Source organism: Geotrypetes seraphini, chromosome 9, assembly GCF_902459505.1.
Source record: "Geotrypetes seraphini chromosome 9, aGeoSer1.1, whole genome shotgun sequence".
NCBI lineage: Eukaryota > Metazoa > Chordata > Amphibia > Gymnophiona > Dermophiidae > Geotrypetes > Geotrypetes seraphini.
This window is the reverse complement of record NC_047092.1, coordinates 26,758,776-26,774,242: the sequence shown is the minus strand read 5'-3', so window position 1 is coordinate 26,774,242 and position 15,467 is coordinate 26,758,776. Positions and strand designations below refer to the sequence as shown.

The window sequence follows — 15,467 nt, the reverse complement described above, 5'->3', positions numbered from 1 at the left end:
CGGCTTTGGTTCTTTTGCAATAATCTGGCCTTAGCGCATCTTAACGTGGGGGGTTTTCCCCTCATGCTAAGCCTAGATTCAACATGGCAGTATTTAGGGCGTTTTCCTTTTTTTTTTTTTTTTTCTTTTGCAGGTCCCACGATAATCCTAAATAGGAAGTGGTAAGTGCTCCCGAATTAGTTGGCACGGCCTAATGAGAATGTTCTAACTGGTTAATGCTTCCATGCCCATTCTCTGCCCATAGGAAACACCAAAATCAGATCGGTAGAGAATCAATTGTCTATTACTTCACAGAACTTTTATTTATCATATAAGATTTGAATACATATAAAATAATACATACATAAATAATTAAAAGACCAACACTGCCACTGAAAATTAGCAGTTAGCCCCGACCAGGAGCCATTTCTGACTAGTTAAATCGTTTTAAGGGCTCCTTTTACTAAGCTGCAATAGCGGTTTTAGCGCACGTATAGCATGCGCTGAATTGCCGCAGGTGCTAGACCTTAACGCCAGCATTGAGCTGGAATTAGTTCTAGCCACATAGCGCGGGTTTAGCGTGCGCTAAAATCCTGCGTGCTCTAAAAAACGCTATTGCAGCTTAGTAAAAGGAGCCCTAAATATCGATCCCCTTGTTTTTAGTGCAAAGGCAAAATAATACTCCCTCACACGTGTGCACAGGAAAAACTGCATGCTGTGGAAGTAATCAGACAAAACCTAGTGACGCTGCTTTGGGAGCTCGAATGCCTTTCTCCACATTAGCCATCTGGTTAATTTCTTGCACTGCCCTGAATACGTAGCTAAAATCATTGTTTTCAATGTATGCTTCCCATTGGCCAAAGCCTCTCATTCTAATTCTAGATAGGGACAAAATGTGCAACTTGCCAGGATACTTCGCATCTTCAAGCTGTGAGCGGTGTGATAGCCAGTGATGATTTATGAGACGTGAAAGTCCATGTCAGTGTTGTGGCAATTTAACGGATGCATCCTGCTACCGTGTACAATGATTGCTTTGGGAAATCAGATATTATTTTCCTTTTTTTTTTTCAGTTTGTTGAATGTAGGTTGGTTGTCATAGGTTCCATGACACATCAAATGGTCTTGCATACTCTGTACGCTTGGGACGTTATCTTTGATCAGATTTCTGCGCTACAATGAAATGAATATGTGCACTATGCGAAAAGGAAAAGATTACTGGGTGTACAGACTGTTTGATGAGATTAAGGTTGAATGATTATGCTAGTCAGAATTTTTCAACCAGATATTGCAGAAAACAATGATCATAGGATTTGATAAATGTATATGCTCAACCAAATCTAGAAAGATAGAATTAAAAGGTCCTATCAGTTAGACAAGTCAGCATGTAATAAATTAGTTTATTAGGTTCTGGTTACCTTGCTCAACAAAGAGAGACAGAAGAGAATATCAATTTGAACTGCTGTTAAAGGGGGAAGTTAGTGTAGGCTACTATGGAGGAGTGGCCTAGTGGTTAAAGCAGCCGCCTCCGCACCCTGAGGTTGTGAGACTTACACCCTAAATGGCGAGATCCTAGCAAGGACTGTTGCAGAACGGGACTTGGGGGTAATCATCAGTGAAGACATGAAGACTGCCAATCAAGTGGAGAAGGCTTCATCTAAGGCTAGGCAGATCATAGGATGTATACGTAGGAGTTTCGTCAGCCGTAAGCCTGAAGTCATTATGCCTTTGTATAGATCCATGGTGAGGCCCCATCTGGAATACTGCGTACAATTTTGGAGGCCTCATTACCGCAAGGATATGTTGAGGCTTGAGTCAGTCCAGCGAATGGCCACCCGGATGGTCTCGGGACTCAAGGATCACCCATACGAGGAACGGCTGGATAAATTACGGCTATACTCACTCGAGGAACGCAGAGAGAGGGGAGACATGATCGAGACGTTCAAATACCTCACGGGCCGTATCGAGGTAGAAGAGGATATCTTCTTTTTTAAAGGTCCTACGGCGACAAGAGGACATCCATGGAAAATCAGGGACGGGAAATTGCACGGCGACACCAGGAAGTACTCTTTCACCGAAAGAGTGGTTGATCGCTGGAATAGACTTCCACCTCAGGTGATTGAGGCAAGCAGCGTGCCTGATTTTAAGAAGAAATGGGATCGTCACGTGGGATCTCTGCACAGAGTTAAATAGGGGAGAGTCATTAGGGTGGGCAGACTAGATGGGCCGCGGCCCTTATCTGCCGTCTTTTTCTATGTTTCTATGATTCCTATGGCAGCTTCATGTGACTCTGGGCACGTCACTTAACACTTCACTGCCCCAGATGCAAACTCAGTACCTGTGTGTAAAAAAAAAAAAGGTAAACTGCTTTGATTGTAACCATACAGAAAAAGTCGTATATCAAGTCCCCTCCCCTTTAAGATATGTTATTAGTAACTAGGTCTCATTGCATTACCTACAACCCTTAGTTGTTTCAGGGATTTTTTTATTTTTTTTTATTTATCTTAAGCATTTCACTGATGAAGGCAAGCTATATTCAGGTACAATAGGTATTTCCCTGTCCTCAGAGTGCTTATAACTTAAGTGCCCTATTTGGTAAACACTTTCCTCAGAGAGGATTCAGTTAACACCTTTTTCAGTAGTATCTGAAATAAAGTTACTTTCAGGTCCACTGGATATTTTCTTGTCCTCGGAGGGCATACAATCTAATTTTGCACCTGAGGCAAAGGAGGGCTAAGTGATATGGCCCAAGATCACAAAAATGTCAGTGAAATGCGAAACCTGGCTTCTTTGTATGTCACAGTGGTTAGATCATGCCCCTAACCTCCAACTCAAGTTCTCACCTCTTACCCAATACAATCCCCAACCTTCAAAAGTACCCCACCGCACCTTTGTGGCCATACCTGTGTGCCCTAGTGGTCCAGTGGTCACTGGGCAGGAGCGATCTCCAGACCCCACCTGTCAAATGGCACCTCTAGTGGTAGTCTCACACAACTACTGCTATGGAGTCATATTTCCGTAAATGAAAACATTTTTCTATCATTTTCTGCCCACATCGTGACTTATGATATATCACCTTAAGTTGCTTTATGGTTTATATATAGCAATGCACTGCTTTACATGCATTTGCATGTTTTGTATCTCTTTATGTATAACTCATAGTGACTTAAATATCACTGCAGTAAATTAAGTCAAGCTGTTAGGTCCCATTAGGTTTCATTAAAGGGCAAATAACACAACTTAAGCTCTAACACAGCTTGATAACTTCCCTCCTTAATGTTTAATGTACTTTCAGTAAGATCTTGTGCTTTGTCTTTTAGGATAATATCTGTGGAGCTTCCAGCAGATGCCAAGCAATTTGGAATACAGTTCAGATGGTGGCAGCCTTATCACTCTGGCCGGAGTGAAGATGTGTGGGCTATTGATGAGATCATCATGACATCGTTGCTTTTCAACAGTATTAGTCTGGATTTCACCAACCTAGTAGAGGTCACACAGTCCTTGGGATTCTACCTAGGGAATGTTCAACCATACTGTGGTCATGACTGGACCCTCTGGTAAGGCTATTTACTTTATCTGCTGCAGTACCCAAACAAATAATTCACTGTCTTGCATTAAAAAAAAAAAAATCTAAAAGTCAATTCTTTCTTTGTTGTTGGCTCAAAAGCTAGGCTAGTTGCCTTCGTTTGGGTATCTTACTTTATGTTTCTATCACTAAGAGCCTTTATGCACGCAACTAGGAACAAAAACATTGCCAGAATTATTGCACTGAATTTCCACATGCAAAACCAAAAAGCAGATCAGTCCAAATAAGAAGTCTGATTTATTACCCCTGGCGAAACATGGCCAAGTCGGGTCATTGGTATTAATAAATTGGACCTCTTGTTATTTGGACTGATTTGCTTCCTTTATTTGATCTTATCTGCCTTTTGGTTTTGCATTTGATTTGTGCCAGATCATTACCTCTTATTTGTGGTGTTGACTGAATTTCCACATCCATCTCAGCAGAATGTGTAGACTTGCTTTCCAACAATTTCATCCATTGGATCACTTACAGGTCATTGACCTGGGGGGCCGCCGCGGGAGCGGATTGCTGGGCATGATGGATCTGTGGTCTGACTCGGCAGAGGCGATGCTTATGTTCTTAAAGTAACAAATATTGCAAATATATAAGAGAGATGTAATATGTCATGTGCTCACTATAGAATTCAATTTATACTAAGGATATTTCATCAGGAAACCCCCCCCAAAATAACAACAAAACAAAACCTCAGTAGATAGAGTCATTCTCCTCTGCAGTGTTAATCACAGTGATAAAACAGCAAAGAGAAATAGGCAGGGATTTACAAAAGTAGAGGAACATCAGAGTAAAACCAAAATGAGATCAGGAGGGTAGCAAAATAAATAATATATTAATATAGGCCCCTTTTTATGAAACCCCGTTAGGATTTTTTATCACGAGTTAACTGTGGTAAAAGCTCCAACACTCATAGGAAATCTATGAGCGTCGGTGATTTTACCGCAGTGGCCGGCGATAAAAGAGCCCTAATGTGGCTTGATAAAAGGGGGCATAATTTAATAATTAAAGTGCAATTCTAGATAACATAAATAAAACCAGAAAAATCAATTATAAAACTGTGGTGCAGAATAAAACTTCAAACCCCAACCTAGCCATATGTCGGCTTCTGCCTGCATTAGGTTTGTAAAATAAAAGATTAATTTGTTAAATGTTAAATAATAATACCTAGTAATTAATATGTATTTTTAGTTGAAAAATTGTGCGTACATGTTTCAAATAAAAATGATGGTTCGTTCTTTAAATAATAATACATACAAACGTCTATTTCTAAAAATATAGAAAAAAGAAAAACAATCTTTGCCTTTGCCCCAAAAAGGGGCACTTTTTTTTAAAAAAAGAAAATTTAAACAACATTCTAAACATATGTCACCCTTCTCTGTACCTTTTCTAATTCAATTATTGGGATGGCTTGGGAAAATCCACGGCTTATTCCTAGCATTAGCAGCATAAAATCTGCTTTACTACTTGGAATCTATCTGGGTACTTGGAACCTGGGTTGGCCATTGTTGCAAACAGGATGCTGGACCTTCAGTCGGTCCCAGTATGGCAATTCTTATGTTTTTATTTTCATTGGGCCCTTTTTCTAAAATGGTATACTATGTGTCCTGAAATAAATGCCAAATCTGCTCATACATATCAAATCATTCAACTGACCCACATTGGTAACAAAATTCATGGAGAGTGATCAAAATAAAGTTTATAAAAATACTCAGAGATGTGGAACTCTGTAAGGAAGGCTTGAATACCTCCCTTGGGCGAAGAGTTCACCTTCCAGTCATTGTTGTTTTATAAAAACTTTGATCACTAACTCCACAGAATATTGCTTGATTCAGTCTCAAAAAACTTTCATAATAAAGATTTTTAACGTATTTGAGAGTCACTGTGTGTTGTACTATATGCTTATGTACTATACACTTAGCTTAAGCAGGACTTGGGGGTCCCAACGTGGCCCCGTTTCGTTCCCTGCGTCAGGGGACCCGAGTAGTATAATTCAGGCAGGTTCCTGATGAAATGCTGTTGAAAAATTGCTCTCGTGACTATCAAAATGATTCTCTGCTGGAAAACAGTTGTTTAATTCAAAAACCGCTGTTTTATAAAACAACAATGACTGGAAGGTGAACTCTTCGCCCAAGGGAGGTATTCAAGCCTTCCTTACAGAGTTCCACATCTCTGAGTATTTTTATAAACTTTATTTTGATCACTCTCCATGAATTTTGTTACCAATGTGGGTCAGTTGAATGATTTGACATCATAGCCTATTTCTGACCTCAGGTCTGTAATTATTATCCCTGAATCTTACAGCAAATTTAAATCTGCTCATACTGCACATTAAAATGTTGTGGGGGTTGTTTTTTTTTTGGTTTTATTTGCAGACAGCATGTTAAAGGACAGAAAGTTACCCCCTCTTTTACTAAAGTGCGCTATGCTTTTTAGCGCACGATAAATATTAGCACGTGCTAAACATGCGCTAAACGCTAACGCGTGCATGTTATCCTATGGACGCGTTAGCGGTTAGCGCACGTGTTGATTTAGCGCGCGTTAAAACGCTTAGCATACTTAAGAGGGCCTTATTGTTCTTTCTCAAACTGGAAACTTGCATACTAAGGCTCCCTTTTATCAAGTCGCGTTAGAGATTTTTTTTATTGCTGGCTGCTGTGGTACAAGCTCCGTTGTTCATAGAATTCCTGTGAACATCGGAGCTTTTACCGCAGCAGCTGGCAATAAAAAAAACCCTAACGCAGCTTGATAAAAGGAGGCCTAAGTTATTATACCTTTTACAAAGCCGCGTTAGACTTTTTTTTATGGCGATATTAGCGCCGATGCTCATAGAATTCCTATGAGCTCCTTGGCCAGCATTAAAAAAAAAAAAAAAAAGCCTAACGCGGCTTTGTAAAAGAGGGGGGGGGGGTGGGGTCAGTTCATAAAAGTGGCAGTACGCCTTGATCAGAACCCTAAAAACAAGCATCATTTCATCAAAGTTTGATGGACATTCTTGACCTACGATGGCTTTAATTATACACGCTTTACACTGAGAACGTACAATCGAGGTAATTGTAGGAAACGCTGAAGAAATATAAATAATTGTGCCGTCCCCACAGGATACGAGGAATTGCGCTGCAGGGGTTTTTATCAACAAGTACATTACAGCCGTGTGATTTGACTTTCTGATCATCTCTCAGACTAACGGGGCTCGTATGTAGGAACAACAGAGAATGGTGCTGCGCCAGTGATAATGAGGCTGTTGAAGCAGCATTAACCACTTTAACAAGGAAAGGGAAAGTGCTCACAGCTCATTAAAGCGAAGCAACACGGCAGACCTCAAACTGTTCACGGTTCCTTAATCAAGGAGTCGGAACGAGCAGTCCTTCCAGGGCAATGTTTTCCTTGTTGCTACATTTTCCAATTTTCTAATATTCAGAAGGTGCAAACACTTTGACTTTGTTTGTTGCTTGTGTCACTATTTACAATGTGAAATAATATGTGTAAATTGAATTTTTCGTTTCCTATATGCAAAAATAGCAGCAGCAATCTCTGCTTGGGAAACACTAATGCTTTTGCTTATTTATTTGCACAGTGCACATGCCTTAAAGCTTTTTTGTATAAATTATACGATTAGGTGAGTAGAAGGCATGAACCGTACCCTTCGTTGACCTTATTACTCTCGAGGGAAATTTTTTTTTTCAAAGTTATAACAGGCCTGTAGCAAATGACTGGTAGTTAAATTAATTATTGAAGGCTTATCCCAGCTGTGGGTCCATTTGGTTTTCATTTTCGAGCTCATGCCTTTCCATAAGTATGGATTGCTGTGGCACGGAGAGTGTCCTCCTGGGAAAAACTTTGACAATTGCTTTTTCATTAGAAAAGCTATAGTCAATATGCTATAAATCATTTTACGACATGTCATCGTGAGCTTATTTTCAGCTGAGGAAAGACTGCCTCTAATTATGTGTAAGACATTCGTTGCAGGAACTGTATTTGTATAAAATGTTTAATGAGTGTCTCTGTGCTGAAATAAACTTTTTTTTTTTTAATCGTTGTTATTTGAGACTTTTTAGAAATAATTTAATAGCTTTCTAGAAATGCTGTAAATAAAATGAACAAAAGACACTAGGCAGCTGAGCTCCAGCATTTTACCTTTAATGGTTCTTGATGTCTAGTGCTGAAGTTTGAAAATAGGACCCTTACCATCTGCGGGTCTTCTCTGCTGACTGGAAATTAGATACCTGAAGGAGACTGCGAGGGGATATGATCGAGACCTTCAAAATACTGAAAGGAATCGACAAACTAGAGCAGAAAAAATTATTTACATTGTCCAATTCGACACGGACAAGAGGACATAGAATGAAGCTAAGGGGGGACAAGTTCAGGACAAATATCAGGAAGTTCTGCTTCACGCAGAGAGTGGTGGACACCTGGAACGCTCTCCCAGAGGAGGCTATTGCGGAATCGACCGTCCTAGGTTTCAAAAGCAAACTAGATGCACATCTCCTACGAGAGGCTTAGGAGGATATGGGTGACTAAAAATTACGCTAGGTGTACACCTGGCGGGGCCTCCGCGTGTGCGGTTCGCCGGACTTGATGGACCGAGGGTCTGATCCGGAGATGGCGCTTCTTATGTTATGTAAAAATATAAGCTAAAACTCCAAGACTGGCCCAAATTCTGTAACCAGCGCCTAAAGTTAGGCACCTATTTTGGAGGCGCCTATCTAAATTGAAGAACAAGCTCAATTAGGCTTTTTAATCAGCACTGATTGAAACCTAGGCGCCTATCAAGAAAGCGCGATTCTGTAACAAGGCACCTCTAAAAATTTAGGCAGCCTTCAAAAAATAGGCGCTATGCATGTTAGGTGTGGGCGTGGCTACATGTCAGGCGCCTTGTTGCAGAATCACTGGTCTTAAGCGTGCTTAAGCACTCAACTAGGCGCCTAACATTTTGTTGTACGTAGAGCTGGCCTAATTATTGGGCGCCTCCAAAATAGGTGCCGCTCAGCGCGATTCACTAAACAGCGCCCGATTTTACTTGAATCGCGTTGAACGGTGCCTAATTAGGCCTAACTTATGGGCGCTTCTTATAGAATTTGACCTTCAGTTTTATTATCACCGTATTTTTCTTTAATTGTTGTTTGTTACCTTTTTTTTTTCTTTCCAGAAACTCATATCCACTACAGTCGTGACGCTTTATCTATCCTGTTTCAAAATTTGCTTTTAGAAAATGCACACAGGGAAAAAGATCACGTAGGTTAAATATAGTGCATAAGTTGTTATTGCACAACCCAGTGCTCCTTTATGTTCTCACTTCTAGATAAAAAAATAGAGAGCTATAACTAATAAACTCAGGAATGAACCTCAAAATAAAGGAAAAGAATCCCCAAAGAATAATATGACACAAAAAAGTGTTATAGTATCGGAGCAATGTACTCAAATCACATAATTAGAAATATTATACATGTATATTAATTTAAAAATTGTAAAATATCACAGTACTTTCATAAAGCAACATACACATACCAACACACAAACATTACAAACAGACTAAGCACCATATAACATATAACAAACAGTATATAAGAAACAGCACTGGAAGGGCCACAAAAAAATCATACAGAGATATATATAAATACTAGCCGCTGTCTGTATCCTTCTGTCTCCCCCTCCCCCCCGAGCAAAGTTGTCTGCCCCCAGCACCCACCTCCCCCCCAAATGTCTCTCCATGGCCCTCTTCTGTCTCCCCCCCCAGAGCAAAGCTGTCTGTCCCCAGCACCCCTCCCCCCCAAAGCAGCCCCCTTTCCCTATCTCTCCATGGCCCCTTCTGTCTCCCCCCAGCACACCCCTCCCCTTTAACCTTCTCCCTGTCTCTCCGTGGCCCCTTCTGTCTTCCCCCCCCCCAGAGCAAAGCTGTTTGCGGGCGGCTCCTTGACCAATCCGCGCTTACAATGGCCCCACACTCGCAGTCTGGCTGGCTCCCCCACCAAAGCCCTTCGCAGCGGCAGCCCCTCCCCCTCAAGACACATTTCAAATCTGACATATTGTAATCACAAAAGAGAAAATAAAATTATTTTTCTTACCTTTTGTTGTCTGGTCATTATTCATATCATGTAGGGGTCCCAGGCTATGGTTGGCTTTTGATAACTCGCTTGCCAGGGCCCCTTCTTTCTTCTTCCCTCCCTCCATCCCGGCAGCTGAAGACAGGCACCTCCCCCCAGTGGTCTGAGATGGAGCGAGCATGCACAATGCGCAGATAGTGAGTTAGGAGAGGGTCTGAGGGCAAAGAGGCGCTCAACAGCGCACAACCACCTTTCCTTCCCTCCCTCCATCAGGTGCAATGAATCCACCAATGTTAAAAGGAGCCACGTTGAAATCGGAGGCCTGCCACTGCCGTAGCACTTTCCCCTCTGCCTTGGTCCCGTCCCTTCTCTGACATATGGGACTGCGGCAGAGGGAACGTGTTATGGTGGCGGCAGGACTCCAATTTCAAAGAAGCTCCTTTTAACATAGGTGGAGCTGAACTGTACCTGATGGAGGTAGGGAAGGAACGGCAGAAATTGTTTGGCGGGTAAGTACACAGGGCCAGACGCAAGAGGAGCCGCCACCGCGAAAAACCCCAGCAAGGGAGCCAGGCGACGGAAAGGGCAGGGGGTGCTAGCGGCCGGCAGCCGCCGCTCCGCAAGTGGAGAGCAGGGAAGGCCAGACCGTAAGCCGTGCATGCGCACTTCCTAGCTACAGCTCACGGAAAACGGATGCACGCATAGTAAGTGTGCATGCGCGGCTTACCGTTTTATTATATTAGATGACTGTATTCTAAAATTCACTTCTAGATAAACCATATTGAGGGAAATTATATTTATAATCTCTAAACCCAATTTATTATTGTGGGCATCTCAAAAGCAGATGCCCTGTTGGGAAAAGAATCTTAGTAAATCAGACCCTAAGGGGGTCTTTTACTAAGGTGCGCTAGCCGATTCAGCGCATGCTAAATGCTAATGCGTCCACAGAATATAATGGGCGCGTTAGCATTTAGCGTGCACTAATATTTAGAGTACGCTTAAACGGCTAGCGCGCCTTAGTAAAAGGATCCCATTGTTTAAAGAACCAGACACAGGCACAAGATATTTGAAATTAATCAAACATGCATTCTGGAGAGTGCTGTACTCACATTAGTGTAAATCAGAAATAATACATTTCCCCTGTGCAATTCATTTCTAATTACAACAAATCAATGGCTTGTGAGCCTGACTTCGATTCCGGGAAAAATGGCGGAAACACTGATAAAAGAAAACATTGATGAACATTTTGAAAAAAATGAGCTTCTGTTAACCAGCCAACATGGTTTCTGCAAGGGAAGATCGTGCCTAACGAACTTATTGCACTTCTTCGAAGGGATTAACAGACGGATGGACAAAGGAGACCCCGTAGACATCATATATCTAGATTTCCAAAAAGCCTTTGACAAGGTGCCCCATGAACGTCTACTCCGGAAACTGAAGAACCATGGGGTGGAAGGAGACATACATAGATGGATCAGAAACTGGTTGGAGGGTAGAAAACAAAGGGTAGGAGTGAAGGGTCACTACTCCGACTGGAGGAGGGTCACGAGTGGTGTCCCACAGGGCTCGGTGCTCGGGCTGATGCTATTTAATATCTTTATAAATGATCTAGAAACAGGGACGAAGTGTGAGATAATAAAATTTGCGGACGACACCAAACTATTTAATGGAGCTTGGACTAAAGAGGACTGCGAAGAATTGCAGAGAGACTTGAATAAACTAGAAGAATGGGCGACGAGATGGCAGATGAAGTTCAACGTTGAGAAATGTAAGGTATTACATGTGGGGAGCAGAAACTCGAGATACGACTATACAATGGGAGGGATGTTATTGAATAAGAGTACCCAGGAAAGGGACTTGGGGGTAATGGTGGACATGACAATGAAGCCGATGACACAGTGTGCAGCGGCCGCTAAGAGAGCAAATAGAATGCTTGGTATAATCAAAAAGGGTATTACAGCCAGAACGAAAGAAGTTATCCTGCCGTTGTATCGGGCAATGGTGCGCCCATATTTGGAGTACTGCGTCCAATATTGGTCGCCGTACCTAAAGAAGGACATGGCGTTAGTCGAGAGGATTCAGAGGAGAGCGACACGTCTGATAAAAGGTATGGAAAACCTGTCATACGCTGAAAGATTGGAGAAGCTGGGTCTCTTTTTCCCTGGAGAAGAGGAGACTTAGAGGGGATATGATAGAGACTTATAAGATCATGAAGGGCATAGAGAGAGTTGAGAGGGACAGATTCTTCAAACTTTCAAAAAATAAAAGAACAAGAGGCCACTCGGAAAAGTTGTTAGGGGACAGATTCAAAACAAATACTAGGAAGTTCTTTTTTACCCAACGTGTGGTGGACACCTGGAATGCGCTTCCAGAGGATATTATAGGACAGAGTACGGTACTGGGGTTTAAGAAGGGATTGGACAATTTCCTACTGGAAAAGGGGATAGAGGGGTATAGATAGAGGATTACTGCACAGGTCCTGGACCTGTTGGGCCACCGCGTGAGCGGACTGCTGGGCAAGATGGACCTCGGGTCTGACCCAGTAGAGGCATTTCTTATGTTCTTATGTTCTTATGTTCTTATGTAAGCTGCCATACTTATGATATGAGAGAGGTCTATGTAATACTGAGTAGAATAGAGCAGTTAGATGTGAGTTGCTTGTTTACTCTTTCCAAAAATTCTAAGTAGGAGATTTAAAGCAAACAGGAGAAAATATTTCTTCACTCAGTGTGCAATTAAACTCTGAAATTTATTGCCGGAGAACATGGTGAAAGCAGTTAGCTTAGCAGGGTTTAAAAAAAAAAAAGGTTTAGATAGCTTCCTAAAAGAGAAGTCCATAAACCATTAAGAACATAAGCAATGCCTCCACTGGGTCAGACCTGAGGTCCATCGTGCCCAGCAGGCCGCTCACGCGACGGCCCAACAGGTCCAGGACCTGTGCAGTAATCCTCTATCTATACCCCTCTATCCCCTTTTCCAGTAGGAAATTGTCCAATCCTTTCTTGAAGCCCAGTACCGTACTCTGCCCTATTTCGTCCTCTGGAAACGCATTCCAGGTACCCACCACACGTTGGGTAAAGAAGAACTTCCTAGCATTCGTTTTAAATCTGTCCCCTTTCAACTTTTCCGAATGCCCTCTTGTTCTTTGATTTTCCGAAAGTTTGAAGAATCTGTCCCTCTCCACTCTCTCTATGCCCTTCATGATCTTGTAAGTCTCTATCATATCCCCTTTAAGTCTCCTCTTCTCCAGGGAAAAGAGTCCCAGTTTCTCCAATCTCTCAGCGCATGAAAAGTTTTCCATACCTTTTATCAGATGTGTCGCTCTCCTCTGAACCCTCTCAAGTAACGCCATATCCTTCTTAAGGTACAGCGACCAATATTGGACACATTACTCCAGATGCGGACGCACCATTGCCTGATACAACGGCAGGATAACTTCTTTTGTTCTGGTAGTGATACCCTTCTTGATTATACCCAGCATTCTATTCGCTCTCTTAGCGACCGCTGCACACTATGCATCGGCTTCATTGTCATGTCCACTATTACCCCCTAAGTCTCTTTCTTGGGTACTCTCATTCAATAACATCCCTCCCATCATATAGTTGTACCTCGGGTTTCTGCTTCCCAGATGTAATACTTTACATTTCTCAACGTTGAACTTCATCTGCCATCTCGTCGCCCATTCCCCTAGTTTGTTCAAGTCCCTTTGCAATTCTTCCACTGCTTATTCCTAGGATAAGCTGCATAAAATATGTTTTACTCTTTGGGATCTTGCCAGGTATTTGTGACGTGGTTTGGGCACTGTTGGAAACAGGATACTGGGCTTGGTGGATCTGAGGTCTGTCCCAGTAAGGCAGTTCTTATGTTCTAAATTGAATGGTTGGTTCATATGTACTAAATTGAATGGTTGGTTTGGAAAACTTATGCTAGAAGCTTCCTCCTATCTTGATTTTAGAAAATTACTGAAGACCCAATTATTTGATAAATTTGTATACTAATTGTATTCTATTATCTTTTTTAAATTTTATGCATTTCTTATGTTTTATTATCTGATGTATTTTCATTTTAAATTGTATTCTTCGCTGTATGATCAGTTTTTATTTGTTGTGAACCGCCTAGAACCATTCCTGGTTAGGTGGTATATAAAAAATAAATTTATTATTATTGTTAAGTGTGCTATGCAAAATGCACAAGTGATGGTACAAAATGCAGCTGCCAGGTTGATTTTGTGGGGGAATTGTTATGATCAAATTTCCTCCAAGTTGGAACAGCGCCACTGGTTGCCCATTGATTTTCATATACAGTACAAAGTTCTTGTGCAGATTTATCGATGCCTATTGATGTCAGAAAGGCCATGGATGTACAGTCAAGGTGCGCATTAAGCAAAAAAGCTTTTTTGATATCAAAGCTTTTGTTTTCTATTTAGTGAGCAAAGTGGGTCTTTTTAGCTTCTGCAATGTTGAATTTGTATTTATTGGTCACAGCTTTCCAGGCAGCCTTTTTTTGCTATTGCCAGGTTTCAAGTTTCAAGTTTATTAACTTTTTAATATACCGACCATCACCAAGTATCTGGCCGGTTCACAATAAAATTTATACAGAGGAAAAAAGAAAAAGAAAAAATTTAAAATATAAAATGTAGTGGGTGAACATTAAAGACTAACATGAAAGTGAGGATATGAGGGGAAGGGGGGGGGGGGGGAAAGTTACATATTTTGGAGAAGAGAGGGAAATAGTGGGGATAGGGAAAAACATATTGGGTAGTATCGCTTTTATTAAAGCGGTTGGTTAAATAAGTTTGAACCAATCAGATGAAGAAGAGAAAAGATAAGGAAAAGGGTGAAATAGAGAGGAAAAAGGTAGGAAGAGATCGAAAGATTAGGGGAAGAAAAAGAAAGAATTTAGCAGAAAAAAAAAAAAAAGGGAAGAAGAAAAAGGTGGAACTAAGAACAGACAAAAGCATCTCGGAATAAAAATGTCTTCAAATTGGTCTTGAAATTATCTAGATGTTGTTCTTCTCTAAGTTGTTGTGGTAAAGCATTCCATAGTGTTGGGGCGACAACTGTAAAGGTTTGTTTTCTGCCTTAGGGTTTTTGGTAAACCAAGATGCAGTCTTGGTAGTTCTAGTGGTGTGGTAACGTAGAGGGGCTTTTGCTTCCAGGGTGTGTTCTATTGTGCTGTTCCAGTTAGCTAGCTATTTGAGGTTATGTTTAGTAATTCGGAGGCCTTTTTCCAGAATTGTTCAGTGTCGATCTTGCCTCTACTTCGGGTTTTTTTGATAGGACCCTTGATGGATGTTCTTCCCATGTAAAGGGAAAGATTGAAGGACGTTAGGTAGTGATCTGATCAAGGGACTGCAAACCGGTCTGTATCTGTGACAAGGTGAGGGGGGGCTGGATGTTATAACATCTGACATATGGTTCTTTTCATGCGTAGGACCTGATGGTTTAGGGTCTAGTTGGCAGTCGTGGAGAAATTGAATGAATTTGAGAACACTAACATTATCATGGGATTCTAGTGGTAGGTTAATGTCACCTAGAATCAATACTTTTGTATACTGGCAAGTAAGGCTTAGGAGGAAGGTGTAGCGGTTAGAGCAAGAGCCTCAGCAACCTGAGGTTGTGGGTTCAAATCCCTTGCTGCTCCTTGTGACCCTGGGCAAGTCACTCAATCCTCTATTGCCCCAGATACATTAGATAGATTGTGAGCCCACCAGGACAGATAGGGAAAATGATTGAGTACCTGACTGTAAACAGATAACTTTACTAGACAGTATATAAATACCTAAAATAAATAAATATAATTTCCTGCAGTATTGTGACATTGTGTATCCGTGGTCCAAGAGAACAATAAATCAGTAGAATGCCTAG

At 41.5% G+C, this 15,467-nt stretch overlaps 1 protein-coding gene across 1 annotated transcript in view; it reads left to right on the top strand.

Moving 5' to 3' along the window:
- RELN (reelin) overlaps positions 1–15,467 on the top strand; it is a 534,390-nt gene that overhangs the window by 305,578 nt on the left and 213,345 nt on the right. The window contains exon 20 of the mRNA XM_033958706.1: positions 3,297–3,533. Coding sequence (XP_033814597.1) covers positions 3,297–3,533 — 237 coding nt within the window. The remainder of the gene's footprint in view (positions 1–3,296; positions 3,534–15,467) is intronic.